The sequence below is a fragment of the Haliaeetus albicilla genome, chromosome Z, assembly GCF_947461875.1.
Source record: "Haliaeetus albicilla chromosome Z, bHalAlb1.1, whole genome shotgun sequence".
Classification (NCBI taxonomy): Eukaryota; Metazoa; Chordata; class Aves; order Accipitriformes; family Accipitridae; genus Haliaeetus; species Haliaeetus albicilla.
The window spans coordinates 36219999-36247396 of record NC_091516.1 but is presented as its reverse complement, the minus strand read 5'-3'; the positions used below and the strand labels follow the sequence as shown (position 1 = coordinate 36247396).

Here is a 27398-nt window from a genome sequence, read left to right as displayed (position 1 = left end):
AGGCAAGGTTTTAAAATGTTCGGTTCTCTCAATTTAGGGCCAGATTTTTAAAGGAGACCAGTTCCCAACCAGACACTGAAATGAGCACCAGATTTCAAGCACTGGGTAATTCAGTGGCTATTATTCCTCTGCAACATCTGATGTCAGGTTTCCAGGAGAGCTCAACATCCATGGGATGTCTTGGTAGCGTTTCTGTGTCCGGTGAAGCAGCGTCAGAAATTAGTCCTTTTGCTGGTGCTCTGGGAAGCTTTTATCCCCTAGCTTTCCCTCTGCCTCTCTTTCAGTGGACTGATGATCATGCTGTTTTTAAATATCTACTCTGCTAATAGGGTAAGTAAGTATGTGTGGTTTTTTCCAGCAGGTTTTTTGTTGTTTTTTTTTTTTTTTTTGCACGGGGGTGTCTGAAGGCAGACCTGTAAAACCTGTGAATCTGCTGGTGCACAGAGAGAGCAATCGAACATCAAACAAAACGCGCACATTCACGTTCCCATCCTGGATGTAAATGAACCGGCTGAATGAACACGTCGGGGAGAAACCCAGAGCCGCCCCCCGTCTTCCTCACCTGCCCCCCCGCGGACAGCCCGTGCATTTCTCCGGCCGCAGCCCCTCGCCCTCGGGGGGCTTTGCGACCCCCCCGCGCCTGCTCGGGCCCCGGCTGCGTTTCCCGGTGCTGCCGCAGAAAAGGTGCCGCCCGTGCGCGGAATGGGATCTTCCACTATTGAGCGAGGCTTTGCTGAATGAGTCATCGGAGCCGGCTGGTATTGGCTGGGCTGGTGAGCACCCAAGGGATTGCCTGGCAGAGGCTGCGAGGCCTCGCTTCATTCACAGAAACGTGGGGATGCTCGCCAGCCCTTTCATTCACAGGCACAGAATCTCATTCACATTTTGCAGTTTCGCTAGCCGCTCCCAATGAAGAGAGCCATTTGGGAGCAGTAGGGTTTTCTGGGCAGTAGAGACACGTAAAAATAGGCTATGGTGTGTATATTTGCTGTTGCTATGCTAGGAGGACGAAGAGAGGAATGAATGCTGTGTGGATGCTGTAGCAGGTTCGCAGTGTGGTGGTGAAAGGCTATTCTGCAGATCACTAGAAACCTGCTTTTACACTGACTAGGACATTGCCATTGCTCATCACTGCTGGGATAAGAGGTGCTGACTTAATTTAATGTGTCATGAATATACTAATTAAATACCTGTGTTGGAGCTGCCTGTTTCACTGTATTTGCACTTTGTGTACTGCAGCTTTTAGTCATGGGAGAGGGAAGGAATTCCACAGGATTTTTCCTTTAAATCGTGCTGCGGTTAGTCATTTGTTTAAAAAATAACTTTGCACTATGCAACTTCTCTGGTCTGAATTTGTTTATAATGCAGTGTATTGTCCTATATCCAAAAGATGTTTTTCAAAGAAGATCAATTTATAGAAAAGAGCCATATGGCTTGTGATGGGCATTGTGCATCACAATGCTGTACACATTTTATATTTTTCAGAAAAATGTAGGAGAAATGAAATATCTGTTTTCTGCATGTTTTGCTACTTCTCAGATAAAGTGTTTGTGGCTGACATTTGTGCTTAATAAGACCTGGTGCATTTTTTTATTTTTCACTGCAGGATGTCAGTTTGCTGCTACCTGGATTTTAGAATATTCTTCTAGGGTTTTTTTCAGTTTTTCAGAATTAAACCAAACATTGCAGTGAATTGAAGACCCTCTTCATGTTTTTCTTTGGAGTGAGTATCAGTGGTGAAAGAAAAAACATCTGTTAAGCCTGTTGTTGGACATCAGAAAAATACTTTTCTTCACACATAGGTACTTATGTAATTCCTTCATTAAAATAGAAGGTTGTTGTGGAGTAACAGGGGAGAAGGATTTCTTTCTCTGTCAAAAATTGGATGTAACACTTTCCGTGAGAGACAGCATTGACACAAAGGCACTTGTAAAGTCTGTTAGGCTGCTTTTGTGGAAGAAAATGTGTATATTCTTTAGTTCTGTCATCTGTTCTGAAAATCTTCAAGGTGTCTGTGTTTTGGGGGGGGGGGGTAGAGGGAGAGGGTATATATGTGTAAATGTTATCCAGATATTTGCTATCTAATTGTGACTTCTTTATATAGATTCACAAATATGTGAGGTGGAAGAACATTTAAACAGAAGAATAAAGTGTAATGTTTCGTAAAGGCTGTTAATTCAGTTTTAAAGGTAATTGCCTTTGGTACCAAAAGGGTGGTGGTGGTGGTGGTGAAGAATTAAAGGTTGGAAGGAAATATCTGTTTGAGAAGATAGGAAAAGGAAATTTGAGAATTGATTGGTGCTAGTGTGCTGTAAGTGGGTGGATGGTTTTTTTTCGTCTTTTTTTTTTTTTTTTTTTTTTGCTACAGGAAGTGATTTGCAGTGTTCACTGAGCCTTTTGTTGAAAAGGGTCCTTCTCATTTGTGTGAGTCATGCTTTTGCTGTGAGCGAGTTGGCAGCTCTAAGCAGGACTGGGATCTCTGTCACAGAAAACTGTTACTTCACCCAACCTTAACGGGGAACCATAAGAAATTTCTTAAAAATATATCTTTTTTTGTTCTTCCTTATACTCTTTTCTTTTTTACCCCCAAATCCTGTTATCCATCCGTGTTGTTATGAATCGCCTGCTATGTTAGCACAGGCATCTCCTGCGTTGGCATCAGATTTGCCAGAACATATGCAGGAAACCAGATAGAAGGGCATGCTTCAACGTACCAAGTATAACCGCTTCAGGAATGATTCAGTGACATCAGTTGATGATCTTATTCACAATTTGTCCATGAACAGCAAGGTCTCAGCAGTTGCCACGACTTCAACAACACCTTCATACCTGGTCTCGCCAGAGGTTCTCCGCAAGGACCAAGAAGATGGACCCACCACCCTGTGCACCCTCATCCATAAAGTGTCCCACTTGAAACTCTCTAACACGGGCAGCCTTTTGGGTATCAAAAACCTCTCCTCTGCAGTAAAGGAGCTTGCTGTGTCCAAGTTGCAGGGAAGCTCAGGTGCTTCTAGCTCAGCAGCAGGGGCTTCAGACAACACATGTAACCTTGTCTCTGCCACTTCGTGTTCTCAGCAGGACGCCAGCAAGATGAGCATGGGGAAAAAAACACGGTCAGAGGAAACGCACCCGGGAGGTGAAGACTGGAATCAAAGTAGCAGCTTTGTCAGTAAACCCTCTCGAGGATGGCTGCACTCGAGTGAGAAGATCCTGGGACCTGGTGTGACGTACATTGTGAAGGTTGGTCTGATTTCTTCCATTCTCTGTTTTTATCAATGAAAAATTCTCTGCTGGTTTTGATGACAGGCTAGACAGGCTGAAAGGATCTCTATTTGTATATTCCTTTTTTTTGTGCATAATGCATGGTATGTAAATGCAGGAAGGCAGGGTTGGGAAGCTGTGTTAATTTGTCAAATTAGAGCAAACCTGCAAATAGGTTCTTTGTTAGATAATGTTCTATAGCCGTGTAAAAATACTGTTCCTAAGCTAAAAGCTGGTTTTCTTACTTTCGGGGTTGGGGTTTTTTTCCTTCTTCTGAAATTCGGTTTTCAGTGTTATCTAGCATACTGTATATATCATGGATACATAGGCTTTCAATATGTCTGGTGCAATATACAGGAGGAAAGAAAGACTCCTTGACGTGTGAAGAACTGTTAATCTTGCATGATACTTCAGTTTGAAAATACCTCTAAGGACATGTGTGTTTTTAAAGTGAAATTATATTTGAAATCTTAGAGCAGTAAGGCACAGAGTGCAGTTCTTACCATGTTCCACAAATAGAAATACTGTTGTGGGTAGAGCAGGAAAATGCAGCTTGTTTTACATAATGAGAATTCAGCCACCTTAAATGTTACTGCTCTTTTCAGTTTGTTGATACAGCATGTCAAGAGCAGAGAATCCTAAGATTACAGGGTAATATTTCCATATGCTTTTAAAGTATTTTGAAATGACCTATTAAATTAGAGCCTTTGAGAGAAGGGTATGTGCAATTTTTTTTGTGGTCAGGTAAGATTCTGGTTACACCTTCCAGCACAGTGTGCAGAAAGTATAAAGATAACATTATTGTCTAGAATTTGTTCTTCAGTCACCATGTTTTATTTGCCAAGTGGCTTTTGTATCTTAAGTGTTAAACTGTTTCGTGGCAGACTATTAATAGAGGTCTATTTTTAATCTCATCTTATTTTGGGTATAAAAGTCACATTGTGACTTTATATCAGGATGCTTTAAAACTGAGTGACAGCCTTGTTGCTTAACTCTCACCAGTTTTTCTCAAGTCTCATTATCAAAAGCAGAGTGCATATTTAACAGTTGGAGCACTAGGAAGCAGTTTTCGTTTCTTTCTGTTAGTGGTGATGGTAGATTTTGCAAGTGATGGTAGACCGAGTAAGTTGGCCAATTCAGAGCATTATTGAAATTGTACTGTCTTTTTTACTACTCTGAAATTCACTGGATCTACAAAAGAGTCAGTGCTACCTTTCAGAACACAAACTGCTGCTCTGTTACTGTTCGAGAAGTGTCTTGGTAAAAATAACCCACTGATGCTAGATATAGTGGTGTTGAGACGCTGTTGTTCTTTTGCACGGAAATATTCTGGTTAACGGAAGGTCATTTACCATTTTCCCATTAGCTCAGGGAACTCAACTATTTTATTTTTTATTTTGCTTAGGATGTTGTAAGTAGACAGATAATGACTATGAGAATTCACTGCTGCTGTTTGTTTTACCTGAAGTGATCATTATGAAGCAGAACAAACACAGTATTCATTTTCTTGATTTTTTCAGAGGTTGACCTTCTGTATCCTAGAGGAAGGCAATATCCTTGAATTGAAAAGAGAATTAAAATTGAATAGAAGTGGACTTACATTTGAAGTTAGTAATTAACCCATATCTAACACTGATAGTAGAACAAATACTTTAATTAGCACAGCTGGTGTCAAATACATGGAAGTGTATTTATATACATTATGTGTGTCAGAATTTTCAAAATAAATCATTAGCACTATACAACTTACATTTTAGGTGTTTGTTAATGTCATTAAAATGTATGGAATCTACATTATTGTTTCTGTTAAAAAAATAGGGTGCTATTTGGTCTTCATGCTCTCTGGCATATAGAGGCACAGAACAGTGCTCTAACTGTAAAAACAAAGGTTAAAAATAAATATCAAAATTGGTGGTTAATGGATGAAAACAAACTGGTCCTGGTTAGTTCATAATTTGCCTGTTCATTAAGTATCTCAGAATTTTCCTCAGCAACTGCAGCATTCATATAGATAAGAATAGAAGTGCAGTTCCCACATCATTAAACATTGTTAGTTCCCAGGGCTTTTATACATTCAGACCATCAAATCAATACATAGATAATGTACACTGAAGGGAAACATCCCTTGGATACCTCATGGCTATATTGACTATCTGGGGGACTTGTACCATGTTTAATTAGTACCATATGCCTTGCAGAAAATTCCACATGCCATTAGTTAAATGAGACAAAAACTAGATTTGTTATTAACCAGCAAAGCTTTTATAATTTTGTGTGTAAATGTGCACTGGGTTACTATTTTCTCATTAATCCACATTCAAAACATGAAATTATCTATGGGACAGGGTAAATTGTAACCACTGGCCAGTTTGATAACTCACATTGGAATCTTCTGAAGTAAGAGACACAAAGTTCCTATATGCAATGTATGACCAATCTGTAACTTTACTGCTGTCCCCACATTTTCATGTATTACCCGTTTTTTAAATGGGCAGTGTAACTAATGCTTAAAAATGGGTGTAGGATTATGGTAAACAGGAACTGTGTTCTATCTTCATGATCTGCTGTGATGGAATTATTTTCAGCCATAAAAATACTGGCATTTTCTGTATTTTTTTTCTCCCTGTGGATTTCACATTGTATTTTTATCTATTATTTCAACAGGAAAATTTTCACAAAAACAAAAAAATATTTTTGTAACAAATTGGACAATGACCATAACCGTATTAGGGACATTAAGTGGTGAGGTACTGATATTTTACTGAACACCACTGCTGAACAGTTTAACAAATTATGGATTAATGAAAAAAATGAAATAGTTTGCTGTGATGGAAGTCATTGAAGAGCTCAGTCTTTTCCCCACAGCGGGACTGATTACTATAGGGAGTGATTATAAGTGTTCATGTTGTCAGAAAAACAAATACATGTAATAAAAAAGTGTAAAACTGTGTAATGGAACAGTAGTTAAATGTTTCAATGAAATCTGTTTCCAATTATAAATGTTTACTGATGAGTTTTAGTTGGGTAATGGCATAGAGGTTTTGGGTTTTGTTACATTTAATTAAGAGCACAGTCAACACTCAAGAGGCAAATGTATGTCTGTCTAGGTGACTCCTGGTTGGGTTTTGTAACAAGTGTTGATGAGCTTAAAATGCTGTTTCTCAGAAGTTAAAAACTAAATAAACTGAAAATACTACAGCATAATTTTATATCCCTATATACAGTATATCTGGAAGAGCTAATGAGCTGTAAAACCACAATAGTGGTATAGAACAGACCTGGGCAAATCTAGTGTTAAGAAACAGGTATAAAGATAGTATCTTAGAGATAGGAAGGAAAAAGAACTTCATCTAAAAGAAGCACCGCAAGCCAGGCAAATAATGTTTCAGTGAGCAGCACATTAGATAATTTGCTATAATATTAATAATTTAAAGAGTATAATCCTAACTACAATTATTTCTTTAACATTTTAACACTTTTATGTCTTGGGAGGGGATAACAGCGATTTACATCTGTTGAGGAAAATAGACATCTTCCATGAAGCTGTTCAAACATATCACCAAGTAAAGGCTTCAGTTCTGCAAACATTTATGCATGATACTGTTTATGGGAACATTCTCACTGAAATAACTGAGGCTACTCCTGTATGCTGGAAGTTAAGTATGTGCTTAAGGATGAACTAAATTGCAGTGTTGCATGCTCTTATTGCATGCTTTTATTCTGTACTATAGTATTCCCTTCAGTGTATATGCAGGGCAGCTGTGATTTTAGCAGATCTCTGCAAGTAGACACAGAATTTACAAAATTACTTTTCTGTTTAGTGGCTAAGCCAGACTGTGAAGCACAGCCTTAAATGGAGCTAACATGGTGGAAACCGCAATATACGCGGCCTTCCCCTAGAAGACTTCAGGGCTCTTTGGAAAAACGTTTCTCTTTTTTCCTTTCTGTGCTAACTAGAATTGATTTGTTGCTAGTTTCACGTAGGAGCAAGATACCAATGCTTTTTGGCTTTGTGGTGGTACTGTTTGCCCAGCTGTTTGAAAGGTATCCAGCGTAGCCTGTAAGAAAAAAAGAGGGTTTCTTGCTTCCTTCTTACCTCTTTAAACAGACATAAAGTCAAATTTACAATCTACTTGTTTAAAAAAAAAAAAAAAGAATATTAATGTTACAGCAAGACTTGTTAGTTTCTCTTTTTGGTCGATGTTAAATTTCTCTTCATTATAGAAGAATTTGTGCAATGTTTGTTTGTTTGTTTGTTTTCCTTTTTAAATCAGATTTAAATTCTGCTTCTGTCAGTCAAGCTGCCGTAGCGTTAATGGTTAATCACTCATAGTTTGACATGGCCTGAGTAAAACCATACTCCGTAGGATTTTGTGCATGTGATTCTAATAATAAGGAACACAGTCTCAAAAGTGTCCTGCTGTAATGAGGTTTGCATGTTTAAGAAGCGGGTTGTGTGTTTCGGCCATATGGTGATAATAGGACTGAATATTGATCCGTTAGTTCAGAGTCTGCTATCCTCAACCCAAGTACCCAAACAGTGTTAGACACAGTTTAAAGACTCATGAAACTGGCTTATCACTGTGGATTTTAAAGCTGCTTGCATGCACGTTAGGGGAGAGAGAAGGAAGTGACAAAGACAGCATTGGTTAATCCCTCCTAGTATGCCATATTCCTTTGCAATCAGTTAGTATTCTTCGCATTTTCTTTCACTGTTGTTTGGGCTATGAAAAAAAGATATTGATGCCTGTTGCTCTGTTGAAAACCTATTTTTTGAGCTCCATGGATCTGAAACACTGTGGGTCTGTTTTACAGCCCACTGATATGAAAAGAGCATTTCTCACAGAAATTAAATCAAATCCTATAGGAAGAAATCATACAGTAGAGTCTTTAATTATAATATTATTCTAATTACATAACTCAAGTACTATTACTGTACATTTGCACACCTTTCATAGAAAGCAAAGCATGTAATGATTTCACTGCTGAGGGATTCAACTCTCAGCATGAATGTCTGTTCTGCAGTACATTTGGAGTGTTTGCAAAATGCCTTGGAAGCTTTGGCATAAATTCCACACCTAGGGTTATTTAATGAGTGACACAATTTGGGCACTATTAATGTTGATTTAAATAGTTAAAGTCAGGACTGTTTTCATTTAAAGCAAAAATTATACAATCCTGCTAGTTATTTACAGCTTTAAAATCCACTGATGAATTTAGCTGGTTGGCTTAGGAGGTAAAACTGCATTCAGCCAGAATTCCTTCTCTGTTTTTCCTTGGAAATTGATTTATTGGTTTCTTTACTTGTCTTCAAATAATGATTACAGTAAGAATACCATGTGCCCAAAGTAAATATCTGCTGCTACAAACATAAAGAAAACACACACATGAACCGAGAGCTTCAGGGAAAACCAATGCCTTTCTTGGCTGCTGGAGACAAGGCACTCCTTTGTCCCAGTGACAGGGCACTCCTTTGTCCCCTAGCCACATAACCCATTGAGGAACCTTGTCTCCACTAACACACTAGCTATACTTGTGCTGCAGCCTGGCTTCATTTTATGGTAGAAAGTTGAAGTGAATGCACAAAGTATCAATATTAAATTTTCACATTGTTTGCAATGGGAAAAAATGCAGATCTGCCCCGGGACCGTGCTGGAGACAACAAGCCTTCCCAGCTACTGACACTCTTTCAGTGTGATTACTCCCCTAAGCAATGAAACCAATTCCATAGTCATAGGGGAAGAGGGGATCAGTATTGCTTCTCTGCAGCTCTACATAGTCATGCAATATTCATATTTCATTTGATTCTATACATTTATGATAAAATGCGATGCAGCTCTACCTTTGACTGCTCCAGGCAGGTCTGAGGCAGAGACTGTCCATTTAAGTGGTGATGGAAATAATGATGGGACTCAGTGCAACCACATTTCCAGTCATCACTTGCTTTCAGAGGGGGATTTGATGCAATTCAGTAAGGGTAAGCTAGAATGTTTGTTTAATAAGTGATAGATATTCCCCTAGATTTTTCAGATAAGTTTTCAAAGGGCCAGGAAAGTTTTCAGTCTCAAAATGTTGACTCAGACAATCCAAGTCACAGCTAAAAGTTTAAAGACTGAAAAAAGCCCTTTGAAATTAGACAGGAATGGCAAGCAAAAAGATAAAAGGTAAAAATAAACAGGGTATAAGGAGATGCAAAGAAAATGATGTGACGTAAACAGAAAAAGCTGTCTAGGCCTCTTTTCCACAGCGCCATCACATTATATTTGTTGATACTGAAATTTTTGTCTTTTTTTGTTATCTCAGAACAAATCCTGAAATTTGAGACATAAGTTGACCAAATACCTGAAATAATAAGGACAAGACTGAAAGAGAGATATTTCATCTTAAGATGTCTTAACGTGCTCAGCACCATTTCCATCTTTCTGGATATGTTGTACTAACGTGCCTTTATTCCCATTTTTGGCTCTTACTAGCACAGGAATTATACAAGGGAGTCCATGTCTCATTGGACGCCAGCATCCTGACTGACATTTGACACTGTATACCTCCGATGAAGTAATTATCAGAAACAGTATTTTTTTTTTTCTTATAGACAAGCTGCTTTAACTAGCCACAGGACATTTTAAAAGTACCCTGAACTTCCCAAGAAATTAGAATGTTTCAGAAATACCACCTTTGCCACCAAATGCAGGGGCCATGTTTTGTCTCCACATGTTGAGTGCAGATGCTACAGTGTCATTCTTTTTTACTTTTTTCTAAATGCTGAGCAGGAATGAAGAGAGAAGGCCAGGCAAATAAACTGTGCAGAGTCTCCTTCTGAAAGGAAAGGATTAAGTGTGAAGCTGCACTGCAAACACCACAATAAACTGTTAAAAACATATCAGCCAAGTGTTTGGAATCTACCCAAAGCCTTTTCTAGGGTCAGAGACAGAAACTATGAAGGCAGTCCCCAGTATGGTCCTCCTGTTCCTAGATGACTGTTATCCTTAACAACACTCAGGCATGATAAAAACCTTCAGAATTAATGAGCTTTACAAGGGCCTGGTATGAAATCAAGCTGCACTGCCAGATGCATTGAACCTGTTTCTCTTACAGCACTTCAGCAGCATTAAGAAGGCAATGAAGTCTGGCTCACTCTACTCTAGGACTAATAATAATATTAATAAAACCTAGTTCCTACGGAACACTCGTTAATAGATCCTCATGCTCTACAAAGTGATGTTTGTTTGCAACCTTTAATACAAAGTACTATTTAATGCAAAGTATCAATCTTTCGATTTTACTGAAGAGGAAATAAAGACGTAGAGGATTTAAGTAATTTGCTTGAGGGTGTCCAGGAAATGAGGTGAGACTTACACAACACCTAAGTGCAGTGCTCTTCCACCAGACCCAGCTGCTCTGTAAAGTTGCTAGAGTGAAGGTCTGCTGCTGTAAAAGGTCTCTAGCTGGCTAGGCAGAATAAGCAAATCAGAAAATATCTTTTCAGTTTGCGAACTGAGTGCCTTTATGACAGAAATTAGAGTAGAAATTTTGGAGGGACAGAAAGACAGCCTTTCCCAGGTTAGCAGATGCTACCTTTGAATCATGGTCTTCTGTGATGCACTTGTAATAGTTGTCAAAGATCACGGAGCACACAGTGCATGCAACAGCGGACAGGGAAAATAGAAGATTCACTATGAAATGCATACCTAAAAATGTTTTGTAAAAAACAATAAATTGTTTATAAGCTCAAAGTTCATATGATGTATGAATGTTTTGCAGGATCAGAGTTTTGGCGAATACCCTGGATACAGTGAGATACAAGATAGGTTTTGTTCATGTTAGAAGCTTAGTCTGGTATATGTTGTGAGGCTGAAGTGAGCAATATTTATGAATGCATTTTTTTAGATCAGCATTATGAATTGCAATTCAGGTTGCTCAATGATAGGCAGAAAGAGTAGTAAGTTATGAGAGACGTCTGAAGAACTACAACTGATGTGCAGCCTGTAGAGTTAGGTGCAACAGACTTTTCAAGTTGAAACAAGATTGAGAGTACTTAAAATACTCTTATTTATGTAGTGTAGATTACCTGTATTTGAGACTGTTCTGTAACCATTCGTTACAGTACTAGTTACACTGGATAAATAGCCTGTACATGAAGCAGGCCAACTCTGGAAGAGAAAACTTAAAATAGTGATTGTTGAATATGTATCTTTCTGTCATTTTGAACCTTTTGTAAATCAATTTTATAGTCATAAAATAAGCAGAAAGTACTAACTAAACAGAAACATTATATGAACCCACTCTTGCAATATATTGATTTCTGCCAAGGAGCTGGAAGAACAGGGCTGCTCAGCGTGGGGGCACAAGCTGGGAGCTGTGGGTGCCCATCCTGCTTTTGGGCAGTGGTGGTAGGGAGGGGTCCCAAGCCCACCAGAGCTGCTCTGCTGGGATTCTTCATGGCCTTTACGCTGCAAGAAGACGTTTGAGAGATTTTTTCATGCTTGAAATCCATGCTGGGACATCTCTTACCTTATTCCTCTGTTCTTCACATTGGAGGTCATCTTTTGGGCACTCTTACTGTGAACATAAGTGACCATAGCTTAAGCATAAGAAGGTAGAGGGTGATAAAGATTAAGAAATAGGATGTGTTTTAATTGCTGGATTCTTGTGATGAAGACCAGAGGTACATGTAGCATTCATATAAAAAAGGACTCCTTCTCCCTCCCTGTGTGTTTTGGATTTTCAGTGTTAAGAGTGACGGGTCCTTCCTAAATCACACCTCCAAATGTACAATTTCAAAAGTGTAGCCATATAGCATTTCAGATACTTAGGATAGGTTTATATCTGGCATAGTGGAAAAGCACCTGTTAGATCTTCCATCTTCTGGGTCTGTGCTTTAATAATACTCTTCATCAAGCAGTTCTACTTAATGACTGAGGTAGTATCAGTTCTTTAACAACTAGTTATATTTACAGTGTCCATATTTACAGTTTCAAATGTCTAATTATAATTTTCAGCTATTGAAGCATAATGTTTTGGCTGCAGAAGCTTTTGCATGTTTGTGTTAAAGGAACTCTGATGCAGAACATAAGCTGCTAGAACTAATCTGCATGGTGCTTTAAAGGGGAATATATCTTAGTGGATATTCAAGGTAGCAGGCAAAACAGTCTGGAAAGTGTTCAATGAATTAAAGTATGCAACTGTGAAAATGAAACAATTAATCTGTCATACTGCAGTGCATAAGTGGTTCACACCGATTAATATCACACTGCAATAATTGCATTCACCTGGTATTATATATTTTTAAAATTAAACCTCAAAAGTATAGCACTACATATTTTTCCAATTGTAGCCTTTTTTAAAGAAAACTTTTGGCACATACAAAAAATTGAGGCATAATGCAGAATGTGTTTACATTTAAAATAATAGTATAAATCATTGATCAATGTGTGCACTTCCGATTCTAGCATTTCTGAGTTTTTGCATGCAAAACCATACATCTGTAAAGTAAGAACGTAAGAAATATTGTACATGCAAAACTACTGATATGGGTTTTTTGTGGAATCTTGTGAAAGCTCAGTCCATTTAGCATCTGTACTCTGTGAATTTTTTTTGAGCATGATGTTGGCAATCTTATTTCATCCACATACGAGTGAGAAATAAGAAAAAGGTATTTTCTTTGAAGATGTGTTGTTTTCAGCCCCATTTGAGATGGAGATTAGAAAATTGTCAGAAGCAAAATTCGCTTCCCAGTGGTATCTTTCCCCTTACTAGCAAGAAATGAGACCTTAGAGTTGACTTAAGAAATTGCTTTTCGAGATAAGATAAAATATATTCTTCTTCCCCTAGCTGAATCCTTTGCCTTTTTTTTTTTTTTTAGGGGTTCTGAATCCTTACCATATGATTTGATTGTGAGATGCTGCTGGAATGCTTTCACAGGGGACAAATGTAAAACCACTATTAATATCTAGTGAGAATTGTAGATGTATCCCAAATAGAATGGATTCTTCTTTTCTTACAGAGGTTTATGGTATAGACTTTTAAATTGTTTTCTTACTGGTAAGATGCCCCATATTCTTATGTTGTGCGGAGATTTCTACAGCTATTCCTGTCTGCAACTCTGATACAGGAAAAATAGAAAAAATCCAGTTTATTCCAGTAAAATCAAGTGAAAATGCATTCTGTCAACAGAGGGAAAATATACTCTGAAATATGGTGAAAATATTGCATGTTGTCACACAGCTTTTCTACAGATACCTTCTCTCCCCAGCAACTGATAATATTTAGTCACGTAAGGTCTTCATCATACTTCACAGATGTGTTAACAGACATGGAAGGTATTGCTTAGTATTGCTCTACCTTCTGTCCTGATATGGGTGGCACATAAGTATATTTTCTTTTCCAAATGCTGTGCTCTCTCTGTGCCTCATCATCAGCAAGATTTGGAGGTTCATATTTTCTCCAAGGTCTCTTTGGTTATATGAATCCCTAGCTACTGAAGAAGAACTTTACAGGTTTTCTGATCTCTGTGGGAGAAAAAGGAGTAACTTATTTTCATCTTTTTCAGCGTATTGGCAAATCTTGCTATCTTTTTATGTATAATCGTATTTGCCAGTTTGTTAATAGAAATATACAGCTGCCTGCCGAAACTTTAAAATAGTTATAAATATTTATATACTGTGTTTCAAAAATAATAAAAAATTATCTTTTTTTGGACTTAAGGATTCTTGATAAGCAATCTTAATAACAGTGGCACTGTATATTTGTGCATGCTTGAAGTAAATATATAGGATTTCAAGGTCAGTGTATATATAAAAATACATACATGCATATACATAATATATCTAAAATAAAAGTAGGTATATGGAAATAAAAATTATTTTTTGTCATGTTGAGGTGGATGGATTCTTTTTTATCATTTAAGCAGCTCAGTGCAAGGCAGGCATGTGAAATAGAACAATATAGTTGCCTGCCTTTGTTTAGATGCTGATTTTTCTACTGGTAGAGGGTTAGATTTAGGATGAATTTATTTAGATGAAAAAGTTTCACAGCCTTTCAGCATTAATTAGTCAATGCTAGGCACTTTGTTTTATAGCTGATCCCAGAATCCCTTTGGAAGTTAGTCTTGTTTTACTTATGACTGAAAGCCTTTATTAAAATCTTCAGGAAATTCACTGTAAAAGGATTTACATGATGAAAGCTAGACGTCTAGCAAATATGCAGTGACTCACAGTCATGCAGTGAAAATTTTAAAACGTGACCTTTCTTTTTATTATTTTGTACTCTGGATGCTGAATAAACACTGTTTCTGTTTGGTGCAGTGAATCAAAATATATCAAGGCACAGATACACAGAGAAAGTCTTACTTCCCTGCAGTCTCTTATGAAAATGTTTTATAATTCTACTATGATAATTAGATCAAGAGCTTATGCAGGTTACCTCTTTTACCAAAATAGTTTAATAGCGTAATTTTAGCAGCATTCCTGTTACTGAAAATCCAAGCATTCAGTTAAAAAAATAAAATAGAGAAGCAATACATTGTAAACATCATAAGTTGCCAAAATAGCATTGAATTATACTAAAAATAATGTGTCAATTAGCGAATCAAAGTATATAAATCATAGAAGTAATTTCTGGGAGGTACTGATCTCATGCACAAAATACATACATTTGCCTCCTAAATCCCTTTATTATTACAGTTGTGCACACCTGAGCCTTGTGTTCAAATAGGATAAAGCAGTTGGTTGAAAGAGTAAGCTAACGTTCACCAGTTAAGAATTGTTAAAGTCCACATATATAGGAACATTTGAAATATTTTTATACTACAGAAGCCAGTTATTGTACAAGAGGACATAGGAAAGAGCTAGGTGTTGGCCAAAATTGGAGGTGTTCTTGGGAGAACTGTGTTCTCCTCTCACCTGTTATTGAAGAAGCAAACCACCTATTTCCAAGAGAGGTGCAATTGACAGTCATATCCATCATCATTTGTACTAGTTCAGAAGCTTTGTTGGTTTACTTGTCTCACAGAACAGTTTGTGATGATAAATTTACAGCTGAAGGGTCAAGGCTTATTTATAGTTGAACCCCGAAGAAGACTTGGATTTAGATTTTCCGTTCCATTTCTATTCAATCAATCCTTACTTAGAGTTTTCTGTCTGGATTAGAACATGCATTCTTTAATGAGAAAAAAACCTTTGGGGCAAGTATTGATTCACTGTAAAGCTCTATACATGGTTACTTACTGGTGTAAAAATTACCAACTGCAGAAGTATGAAAGCACAGAAGAGTGCCTGTCTGTTTTTCACGGCAGCATATGTTTATGACACATTTTTGGTGTTACATTCTGACAATGTCTAAATATAGGGCCGTTTCCTCATTCAGAACAAGGCTGCCAGTGTTTCTTTCATGCAGGATTGCTGCTCCCTCGAGCAGGTGTGCCGTTGTGCAGATGCTGGGGAAGCATGGGACAGAGGTACAGAGCGGCTCCCTCAGCATATGCGGGTAGACCACAGTCATCAGGTACCCTTGGAGATCTGCATCTTCCAGTAGTCGTGAAGATGTGTCTTGCCCCAAGGGGAGGGAAGGGCAGGAGACTATGGCATGGCTGGGAGTATAACACTCATGTTAGGTGAGATCTCAATATCGTGTTACTTGATAGTGAAGCGGAGCATTTAAAAGCAAATATTTATATCCCAAACTACCAGACAAGCTGAAATCTCTAGCAGCTGACTTAAAGCTCTGTGACTACTGCTCATACAAATTTATTTCGCTCTGAATATCCAGTCTTGCTTCTGCCCACAGCTTTTTCTAATATTGTAACTCACCCTACATTAGAAATGTCACAGAACTAATCTTCCATTCCATCCTTCTGCTTAAAATATCCAGGTACACTGACATAAATCTGCACGGTTGTGTGCATGCAGGACCTTCTTCCCACTGCGCTATCTGCTCAGTCGATGGTAGCCAGCATTTGCCAAAGGCTGCCTTTTCTGCCCCTTGATGAGTGCTTTGCGTTATCAGCAACACCTGCAGTGAAAGGGTGTCCTGCAGACTTCTGTGGTGTCAGAGTTTGGATGGGATGTATGCCACAGCGATGGCAGGACAACATACAGCGGTTCTCCACCTACCAGGAAAAGGTTGCCTCAGGTTGGCAAACACCCTCTTGGCACTGGGCAGCTGTTAAGGTTAAAAAACCCAACCAAACAAAAAAAAAGTTTATTGCACATTAGAGTGCAGGTCTTCAGAAAATGCTGACTTTTTGGTGTGACAGAAAATTACCTCCCTATAGTGCTACTTTTTGTTCTAGTTTGGCCTCAGAAGTCATTCCTGCTCTCCGGTGAGCTAGCTGACTGTTGAGTCCAGAAAGATTTACTGAGCTGCCACCAAGATCTATGTCCCAGTCAGGTAGCTGAGCCACATTCTTAGGTCAGTGACTAGCATCATATGTATAAAGTCCCTTTACATACACTCTTTTTCAGTATGTAAATACTTATTCATATTCAAAAGATTTCAAGTGTAAACTCAGCCTTAGGAGCTTCCCACAGTCTTAGGTCCTCATAACTGCTCATGACATCAGCTCATATCCTACCTCGTCTGCTTTACTGATGGAATATGCATGACAGCTTCAGTCTTTGCTATGTAGAGATGTCTTCAGAGTACCCCTTCTTCTAAAGTGATCTTTTTATTCAATGATGAATTCAAAACATAGGCTGCCTCCATATTTAGCCTGACTAAATGAACTGTTTACCTGTTTTGTAAAGGTTTGAAAGTCTTTCTGGGAATGGGTGAGAGGATTTATGCTTTTCAAGCTGCTGTATATGCACAGCGTATTTTATATCAGTACTACTGGAAACAAAATTTTATACAAACTTACATAAGTGCTGTAAATACTGGTCAGTGTGAATTGTTGTTAAAGACTAAGCATTATTTAGCAAATGATTGCAGTTAAAGGTAACTGCGCTTAAGATGATAGCCCCTGAAGAAGCTTGCTGAGTTTGTGGGTAACATGCAATGCATCCCCACCATTATTTAGCACACTCTCCTTTCCTTTCCTTCTTTCCTTTTCATTTTGCTCTGCTAACGGGAGAATCTAGGTGAAAAAGAACTCAGGAAGGCCTGTTTTCTATGTCTGGGCCATTTGTTGTCATCAGGATGAGGAGCCACTCTTTCATATTAGGACGACTCCCACAACTACCTGGATGCAGAGCCGTGCCTCCAGACCCTCTCTGCCTTTCACGCAAATCTGATGAGCTAGCTTGGTGCAGGGGTGTACACACTATGTCAGATTCCTTCTTGTGGAGGCTTTATGTCCTCCTTGTATAGGCTGCATGAGTAAGGATAAATTTGTCTGCAAAAATGCCAAGCAGTTACGTTTCCTCCTGAAGATGTGGAAGGAAGGGTCCTCCTGCCACATGCCAGTATCTTTACAGACTTCTGTGGAAGTGCTTTACCATAGGATAAGGGATTTTGCTATGGGTAACTGAAATTATAATTACGTATTTCAAATCCTAGGTATAACTCTGTACCCAGTTTATCTTAAAAAATAGCAAGGACTGTATTGCTACTGTATTTCTTCAGACAGCTTTTTGTCAATGACTTCTTTCTGCCTCTGTTAGTGGGTGGATAATATGACTGGCAGACTGGCAACTGCCCATCAGAAGGTTATTTTGTGGATTGGCAAGGATTTTGTATTGCCAGATGCACCTGAAGTATTTCAGAAAATGTATTTTTTTCTCTTAACATAAGAGTTTAGTGGTTTTGTGAATTTATAATGCTTCTAAGATTCCACTGTCTTCACAAAGTTAATAAATGTACTGCTACAGGATACTATGTAGTTTAATCAAAAACATATAACTATGCTATGACCTCCTTATCAAGTAAAGAAGCAAATGTATGTAGTGATAAGCTATCTTATCTTTTTGTGATCTTTTCCTGCTGATTAGCTGAGTTAAGTAATTTGTGGTGCATGTCTCAGTCAAATTAGTAAGGTATTCAAGGTAATAAATAAATGTTCAGTTAAAGCAGAATTTTAAAAATTAGGAAATATTGTGGCACTTATTTTTTCTTTTACTTAGTTTATTTTATTAAAGGGAACACCTTCTGATTACAGTTCCTTGTTAATTATCAATTCTACAGTCTCTGGCTATGACTTGGGTTGCTTTTGTGCTTTTTTCTTCTCCTTTTCGTGCATCAGTATGGATATTAAAAATCCTGACAGTGTCCACAGTTACTTGTGGACAAACTTACTATCTTGAAGTCAAGTCCTGGGCTGTTACTATTTTTGTATTATGCCCTGCTTGGTAGGGTGTATCTGGGCTTGAATCTTAATATGATTTATGGTAGATGGCAAACTTGAAAATAAGTTGTAAGTATTGTGGAGCATTATGGAACCCTCAGTGCTCATTTCAGAAGCCCCTTTGGCTGTTAATGATGATATCTGAAGTTAGAAGGAACTGTCATTTTGATGCATAAATAAATGCGTGTTGCAATAGAAGCAATATAATCTGAATTTGAAATAAAAGCTCTTATTTTTAAATAAGGGAGTCCTCAACTGGAATTAAGTAGCATTAGCCAGTTCATACTAACTACTCATTTACTTTAAGGGTATACACTAATTCTGGACTAGCTCTTTGGCTAACAAGAATAAAGTGCAAAACAACAACAACCCCACAAAAGCAAACAAAGAAATACCACCCTCCCCCCCCCCCAAAAAAAAGGAATAATGAAATATAGGCATATGACTTGAGATACACATGAGGAACAGATGCAGCAAGTAAAAAGATGCTCACTTTTTCACTTGCCAAGTAAAAGCACAGCCTAAGCCTGTGGGTGAGAAACTTTCAGTGAATTGACCAGTTTATTACAGGGTATCTTATAATATGCTTCAGAGATTTCTATTTTCAAAAATTAAATCTACATACACCACCCAAAACCCCGTGAATCTGAATCTATTTTTCGAGCCTCCTAGGCTATTATCAGCAGCTATGTAACGTTAGTGCAGATTTCAGATACATCGATATTTGAAGGCACTAGCTAATTTTTGGCTAACAACGCAAGTGCATGTCTGTTTGCTGATGTAACCATGTTATCTCTTACGTAACTTGCACGAGGCTATGTGTGTTGCAGGTACAATCTGCAATGTTGTGAACTACTCAGATTTGATGATGGTCATCCAGTTACACAGATTAAAACCAGTCTAGCTTAATGTACTAAGAATACCCATGCAGTTTTGGTGAGCTAATGATACTCCAGTAGTTCAGACTCAGAGATTAGGAGTCCTTATTTTGTTTGAGAGTAGGTGATGGGCAGATATTCTTGCTACCCGTGTTCAGGGCAGACACTCATCTGCTATTAGACATGCATATGCCACTCAAGCGTTCAAGCATTCAAGCATTTGTCACTCCAAGCTGGACTGCTGCAGTGCTGTATGGGGCTACATCTTGCTACATTTTTATAAAAACATTTGTTGCTGTTGTTACTACTAGCTTCTGAGTCAAACAATGGAAGATTTCTTCCAGTAACTTGGTGTTTTGAAGAGCTTGTTAGGAAACACTGAACAAGGTTGTTCATGTTCATGGAGCAAAAAGGCACATCTGACAGTGACTACCCTCATTTGCCTTTTCTCTTCACTCCAAGCACATGAATGCACTCAGCGCTTATGTGTTGAGCTGTCTGTTTCTGACAAATGTTGGGAGAACTCAGTACCCTTTCTTGCACAGGGTACAGTAAAAATTTTTAGTTGTTAAACCAGAATTTTCTGACTGAGTCACAGAGAAGACAGAGGTACTTTAGGGAATATGGAAAAATCTTCATCTATGGGATGAACCAGAAACTTGGGATATATATATGGCCACCTCTTACATATACCTGGAAGAATTGTAACTAATAAGGATGTTGGAACCTCATGCAATGCCAGAGGTATGGTCCCAGGAGTATGTGGCACTCTGCTTTTGGATTTATATGAGCTTCCTGCAAGGTGCTGTTTAGCATGCAAAGTGCTAGTTATGAATCTAAAACTTCTGAATGGGAAGGTATTCATTCATATGAAAGACTTTTTCCTTGGGGCATAGTACCATTCAATGAAGGTATACAAGCTGGAAACTCATTCAAATATCAGAAAGTAGACAGAAGGCAGAATGTTACCTGAGAGAGCTTGGAACTGGTAGTCCCAAATCTTCCTACTTCAAGGTGGGCTGCACCTCGGTATATTTTGTTTCCTGAGCAATGAGAGGGAGGATGGTAGTGGGAGCTCATAAGTATCACAGCGCGCAGTAGATGATTGGTTAGAATATACATTAAGTGCTGGGTGAAGAGGAGCTTTTTTAGAAGTAGACTGTTTTATAACTATATTTTAAATGTTTCATAGAATGCCTAAAGCAAAAGATAGCATTTCTTTTTAATCAGGATATTTATTTGTTGAAATAAATGAATAATTTATTTACTTGCTATCTTGGTTGTATGTCTCCTTTCTGTGGATCCTTGTCAGGATGTACTTCAAATGGATATTTTTAGAGAGCAATGTTGGTCTTGGGGAATAATTGAAGCATAGAAGTAGGTGAGTTATATGTCCCTGTAGTTGGCCTTTGGACCTTTTGAATGTCAGTTTTTATAGTAATTTCATTACTTGCAAACATGCCGTGGTGATTAAGTGTTCACATCTTTTATCCCAGAAAATCAGTTGCCATCTTTGCCTTGATCAGTCAGGAATACTGCAAACCTTACTATGTTGTGTTCAACTGTCTCTGTGCTATACATAAAACAAGTACAGGGTAATTTTTCCATCTGACCTTCCTTCAGTCTGGTTTTGTCTCTACTTTTGTTGATGCAGATCAGGTAGTATGACTGAAAGGAGTCTAAATGCACGCATTCTAAGTATGTTTATGGGTATTTGTCTAATTATTTGTGTGTTTATTTTGACAGTGACTTGTGTGCACATGTGTTTGTGTATTTATTTGCACGCCTGCATGTACTTGTCAAACTACCTTCCAGAGTTTGCTTCTAAAATGTTGGATCTGGTTCTCAAACTTGTACAACTACTTCGCTTTAAAAGAGTTGTGGCAAGTGTAGATAGGAGAAAGAACAAGTGCAATCCAAGAGTGTTTTAGTATTGAGTGGTCTAAATGAACAGGTTGATGAAATAATGAAAACCAAGTATTCCAGTAACAAAAAATCACAGGGGTACCTTTGAACAGTTACACCATTTACAGCTTATTTAATTATAAAAATATCTCATATGAAATAAATATTTGGAAAAATTTATCTATAAAAGCATCCTACAACTAAAACAAAATGACACAAAAAGAGTACAGCAAAACATCTTTCATTGCTGTATATTGGCATAAGTTAACTGACTTCAGCTGATTATCTCAATTGATGTTTAACGAACTTCATCCCCAAGCAAATCAAATCACCCTCTGAGATACTTAAAAATAGAGTTAATGGCTCAACTTCCTGCATCAGAGCATGAAAATCTTGTTCTAGATGCTTTAAGTACTCAGGCAGAAGTATATGTAAAATAGGAATCTACTTCTAATAAGATATGAGGGTTACCTGATTTTGCAGTGACAGAGGAGTGATGATAATCTAAACAGCTTGAGAGTATGACCCTTAGCTTGAAAGCTTCATATGCCAGGATCTCTATAGAGAAGTCATTTTCCGTGAGGATTTTACAAGCTTTTCAAATATATAAGATTGCAGGAGATTTCTAAAAAATTCTAGGAAATCAACCCTTCCCAGAAACTGTGGGCTATTATAATCCAGGTTTCAGCAATTTAATGAATAGGAGTCACCTGATATTCTAGTTTATTTTGTTCAGTGTTGTAATGACTTCAAAACATTTGATAGCAATAAATTAAAAAATCATGGACATGTGAAAACAAACTAGATACTCCCTTGGCTTGTAAACAGTTTGTCACATGCACGTTTCTATAGAAAAAGCATTGCTGAAACTCTAGATAGTACAGTTACTGGTGTAATAATTCTCTAATTAAAAGACCATTTTTTCAGTATAAATAAAATCCCCAAACAGACACAAAATGGTGGCCTCACTTATTTTTTGCACCAGTTTCATACCCAAATAGATTGCATTATGTATCTGTATCTGAGAATAGATATAATAGCTGATATAAGACTGATATAAAAGCTGATATAAACCCACAATACTAGAATAGCATTATCGGGCTCATTATGTAAAGACTCATCCCTGTTTCCCCTGACTTTCAAAAGTCAGGTATGTGGTTGAATACTTAACCTACATGCAAGATACTGCCATGGGATATGCCAGTCATGAGTCAGTTTCTACAAAGCCACTATCCAATTATCTGACAAGAGCTGTAGCTGCATGTAGGCTTTAGCACCTGTAAATTATGCCCACTTTTGGAAGCAAGTCTAGAAGATTCACCTGAGTTTTTCTCAATCCTGTGATAGATACTGTTATATTTTAACATATTTTCTAATGGTACTCCCTTTTTTTCATAGAGATGCAGGGCAGAAATCTGGGTCAATAAGTCCAGTCTTTTCCTAGTTACTAGCTAATCTTCATGTCATTCCTCTCTTGAATGACCCTGTTGAAGCCATCTCCCAGCATGGGTTATTAGTATATTTTGTTAGCATTTTCCTATATCTTTATAGTAGTGTCATTAATGAAAATACTAAATCCCATCTATCCCCGAGCTGGTTATTAAAGAATCCTCTTTGGATTGCTGGTGCTTTTTTCATCTCGCCCTGCTATAATTTACCTTTTTTGTTCTAATGAGGCTTAGTTCTCTCCCTCTTAAATAAGATTTTCATGCTGATCAGTGCTAGATGAATTTGCTTTACCACACTTCCTTTTTCAATAATACTATTTTTTACTTTGTTTAGCTTTATATCTAAAATGGAACAATTAAGATAGAGGAAAATTAAAAAGTACATCAACACATTATGAACTAGGTGTATTACAGTGATTAGATTAAATGTAAAAAGATATGTTGAACCAAACTTGAGTCTTAAATGAAATAAAATGTTTATGGAATAAATCTGTGACATACAAGAACATAATCATAAAAACCTACCTGACACATAGGATAAATCAAATGTAACAATAAGAATTGTACAATGCCTTTTAATGATTAGCTGCATTTTCTCCCAGAACTCAAGAAAAATTATAATATCTTTTCCAACTGTTTCTTTTTCCTTACAGTACTTGGGGTGCATAGAAGTCTTACGCTCAATGAGATCTCTTGACTTCAGTACTAGAACACAGATTGCAAGGTAAGACTTTGTGAAAGTATGTTTTTTAAAGTAACTTCTGAATAGTGTCCCCACAGTGGAAGGGCCAAGAAGATGGCAAAGCACGTAGTAAATAATTTTTGGATACCAATGTCCACCTTTTAATTTTGCTTTTAAGGTAAATCTCTCAGCTGGTATTAATATAGCTCCAACACGGCTTAAGGAATATTTTCTTCATGGTCTTTTGATGTGCCAGGAATTGCTTTAGAAAATTTTTGCCTGTTTGTTATGCCAAATAAGGCACTTATCTTGGTACCAATCTCATGACATTTAAGCCACTGAGAATTACAATATGCTTAAAATCTACAATTTGTCAAAATTAATCTAGGGAGCTGGTTTGGAGCAGCATTTTTATAGGTTTTTGTAGTAATTTCTTATGAAAAGATGTCAGATTACAAACTGGCTGTACAAAGGATATAAATGAAAATATATCACCACAATGGTACCAGAGACAAATGAAAGAATGTTGTCTTTTCCAGACTGTATGTAAGAAGCTTGTATTAGGTTCTTATTACAATTCTTTTAAACCTGTCACAGTATTTTTGCAAGAGCTACATAAGTATGGCACTGTCCTAAGAAGTGTCCATGAATAATTTTTTTTCTAGAAGAGTATTTTCTGAGAACTATAGGAAATAGTGTTTTGCAAGCATTTTCACTTCAAAAGCTGAGCTCATTGATTTCAGAGGACTGTAGCACTGACATCTTCTAGCAACTGGAGACCATGTTTTCAAATTCTGTCATTGAAATAGTGAAGTAATCCTTTCCAAAGGAACACACATAAAGTGGTATGACTGGATACAGTGCTTGCATTTCACCTCTTTGAGGTGTCTTACAGTTGCTGATGGTCTATCATAAACCATTTGTCATACCATAGAGCGCTAAGTATTTCTTTTATTAAATGAGAAAAATTACTTATTTTTACACTTGGATGCCGATTGTATGGTCTATATGCATTGACTTTGAGTTACACTTGCATATAGCAGCTTTGAATTGAAGCCCGTAAATCCTCACAAAATGTTAATCATTAATTTGTCAAGATACTGCATTGATGAGGGGTGTAAAAGCACAAGGACACGTAAATAACAGAATTCAGGTTTTTAGGCAATGTGGACTATGGAGACATCTGAGAATTTTACTACTGTACTTTTCTAAACTCGTCGTGTACATTTCTGTGGTATTTGCAGCCGTGACCTTTTGAAATGTCTAAGAAGGCTTGTAGTTCTAATGCAGGTGGCACATTTGTGTTTACCACTTGGAAGTTAAATCATACTGGCTTATGAAACAGTTGTGATAAGTTATTGTTTTTGTATTCTATACCTGAAGGTGAACTGAATTTGGCTTTATTTTTCTGCACGGTCTCTTTCACTACATGTCTTCATTGGAACAGTGTTACACTTTTATTATTACCTAGCTTAAAGGCACAATTCTGCCATTAATACTTAGGCATGTTTGCTGATCTAAAGCAATATGGTCTGCACAAACAAAGTATCTTTATCTATATATAGTTCTTTCAATACAAAAGTGAATCTTGGCTTTTACTGTGAAACAGACTTGGGATTATATTTTTTTTCTGTTGAAGTTATAGCATATTTGACTACTTGGTGGGCATTTTCTTGGCTCATCTTCCTCTGACCACATCTAGAGCACATGATATTTTTTCAAGGAGGAAGCTGTATCTTCCTGTTTTGCTTGTTATTTTGCATTTGCAATTTACTGTTTATCATAAACCAATGAAGACTCATCATTCTGATCATGAAGTTCCTGATCTAAAACTTTTTTGAAAGTAGGAGTCTTTAGGTGATTTTTGAATCAGGATCTAGCATCTTAATCTGCATTTCATTAACTTATCTGGCTCTAAAAATCCTCATGTCTTAAGTTTTAAGTACCCACACGTTTTGACAGGTAGCATTTCACATACAAGCCTATTCTTTATTAAGAAAATGTTATTAAGGAATTATTAAAATTCACATTTGCTGATTAACTTGCTTGTGTGCATTAAGAAACGTAACATAGGCCTTAAGGTATGCACTGAATTAATAAGGCTGATGTTCTGATATTACAGGCACCAATTCCCTTTTAAGAAGACACCCGGCACCAAATGGTCTGTGCAGCCCTTTGATTACAAATAAAATAAAAGCACCTGAAAGTTACATTTATGTCTACTATGTCATACATTTATATTTAGGTTTGTCCATTGCTGATTTCTCTGCAGCCTGCCACCAGTAAGAAAACTGTCCATGTAAAGTCATGGCTGGTGATGGAGTGTGACTGAGACTTGGGTCTGTAGATCTAGTAATGTTAACTGTGCCTGCTCCAGCTGAGGAGCCTAGAACCACAGCTGCAGTAAAGCTTCTCTGTGCGTGGGGCTGTGTAAACTTCTCTGTGCTGTTTCCCACAACTGGAGAAACACATGTCAAGGCAGCTCTGATCCCTTTCTAACCCGTAACTTTATAAATTGATCCTACTGCATGCTTCACACCTGTTTAATCTGTTATTTTTTCCAAGACCTTGCAAAACCACTCATAGGAGAAAGTGATCTGTCTTGGGCCAGTATGACTTCTGGTATTATGTGGTATTTACTAAGTATGATTAAAAACAGAAAAGATGAGCCAAGTTACCTGATTTAGTGTGGAAGTCTGGATGCATCTCTTCCTAATAAACACACATTGTGCTTGACACATACAAAGCACTTACTTCCTTTCTAGCGCTGCATCACATCCCTGTCCCTGTGTGCTTTCTTACCTTTGCTTTTTCTCCACATTGCAGAGCTCAAACATAGGAAGTCAGCCATTAGGAATCCTACATTTGCCTTATTTCTGTCTTCCAGTTATTGCATATGTCATTTTACCTTTCTGCTAGCCTTGAGAAGGAACAAAACCCCAAAGTAAGATGAGCAGCACCAATTCCTAGAAGAAAAATCTTCTGCGGCTCAGTCATGGGAGGAAGAGATGTGTAGTCTCTGGCTCTGCTGCAAACTTTGGGCGTTATTTTGGAGAAACCATTAGCCCCAGTCACAGACAACTGTGATTAAATGAATTAGTGCTTGTAAAGGGCACTTAAATTCTTGGGTGAACGTTTAGAATTTACTTAAAAATTGGGCTAAGATTTCCAGTTATCTAGTGAATTAGACACCCATTTTAAATAAGTAAATAGGAAAAGTTGTCCAGATATTTTGCATGGCTTTGAAAATCACAGCTGTTATAATTAATACATTAGGAAAGCATATACATCATTGTGTATGTATGGACCAGTCTGACAAATGAAGAACTGTGACTTCAACTCCAGGAACTGGATTGAAGCCCCAGTGTAAACAGTTTGGCCAGTGGTCTTTCCTTCCTTGTCAGTCATGCGAAAAATCAACCTGTGCCATCTAACGCTGTTGTGCCTGGCCTATAACTTGTTTTTGGTTTGCTTTTTCACTTTCTGTAAATTAAAATGCTAAAACTTGCAGCAATACATTTATCTTCATGTGAAAGCAGTGAGCAAGCACTTTCACTTGTCATACTCCTCATCAGATCTTAACAATCTTGGTAGTGCCTGACAAAAGGTATTGTTCACCTAATTTTGGATCTGATTTGAGGAAAAATGAACAGCTATGTACAATTTATAACAGATTTCCCCCTTTATCATTACACATTTGAAGTCTCAAGATTCTTTCACTACAGGAGAAGTAGGAGAACTAGAGTAGTATTAATCAGCTGTACTGTATTTATTCTTTTCTGTAATGAATGTAATGTCATGTGAATTCTTGAGCAAATAAATGGATGTGCAAGCCAAGGGTCAGCAGTTATGCGTAATGATAAATAAAAGCCAGATGAATCCACATATTGCATCATTAATTATCCAGTGATAATTCTTGTAACACTTGTGAAGTCAAGATCACTTTC

At 37.5% G+C, this 27398-nt stretch overlaps 1 protein-coding gene across 3 annotated transcripts in view; it reads left to right on the top strand.

Annotated features, from left to right (window-relative positions):
* The first annotated feature begins 751 nt into the window (after positions 1 to 751).
* SHC3 (SHC adaptor protein 3) overlaps positions 752 to 27398 on the top strand; it is a 64348-nt gene continuing 37701 nt past the window's right edge. The window contains exons 1-5 of one of the 3 annotated variants that reach the window (XM_069777063.1): positions 752 to 1723; positions 2105 to 2189; positions 2787 to 2941; positions 3076 to 3240; positions 23423 to 23493. In XM_069777063.1, the coding sequence (XP_069633164.1) occupies positions 3091 to 3240; positions 23423 to 23493 (221 nt within the window). In that variant the 5' untranslated portion in view covers positions 752 to 1723; positions 2105 to 2189; positions 2787 to 2941; positions 3076 to 3090. Of the gene's footprint in view, positions 1803 to 2104; positions 2190 to 2224; positions 3241 to 23422; positions 23494 to 27398 lie in introns of those variants that run through there. The other 2 variants (XM_069777062.1, XM_069777061.1) reach the window with 2 other exon arrangements.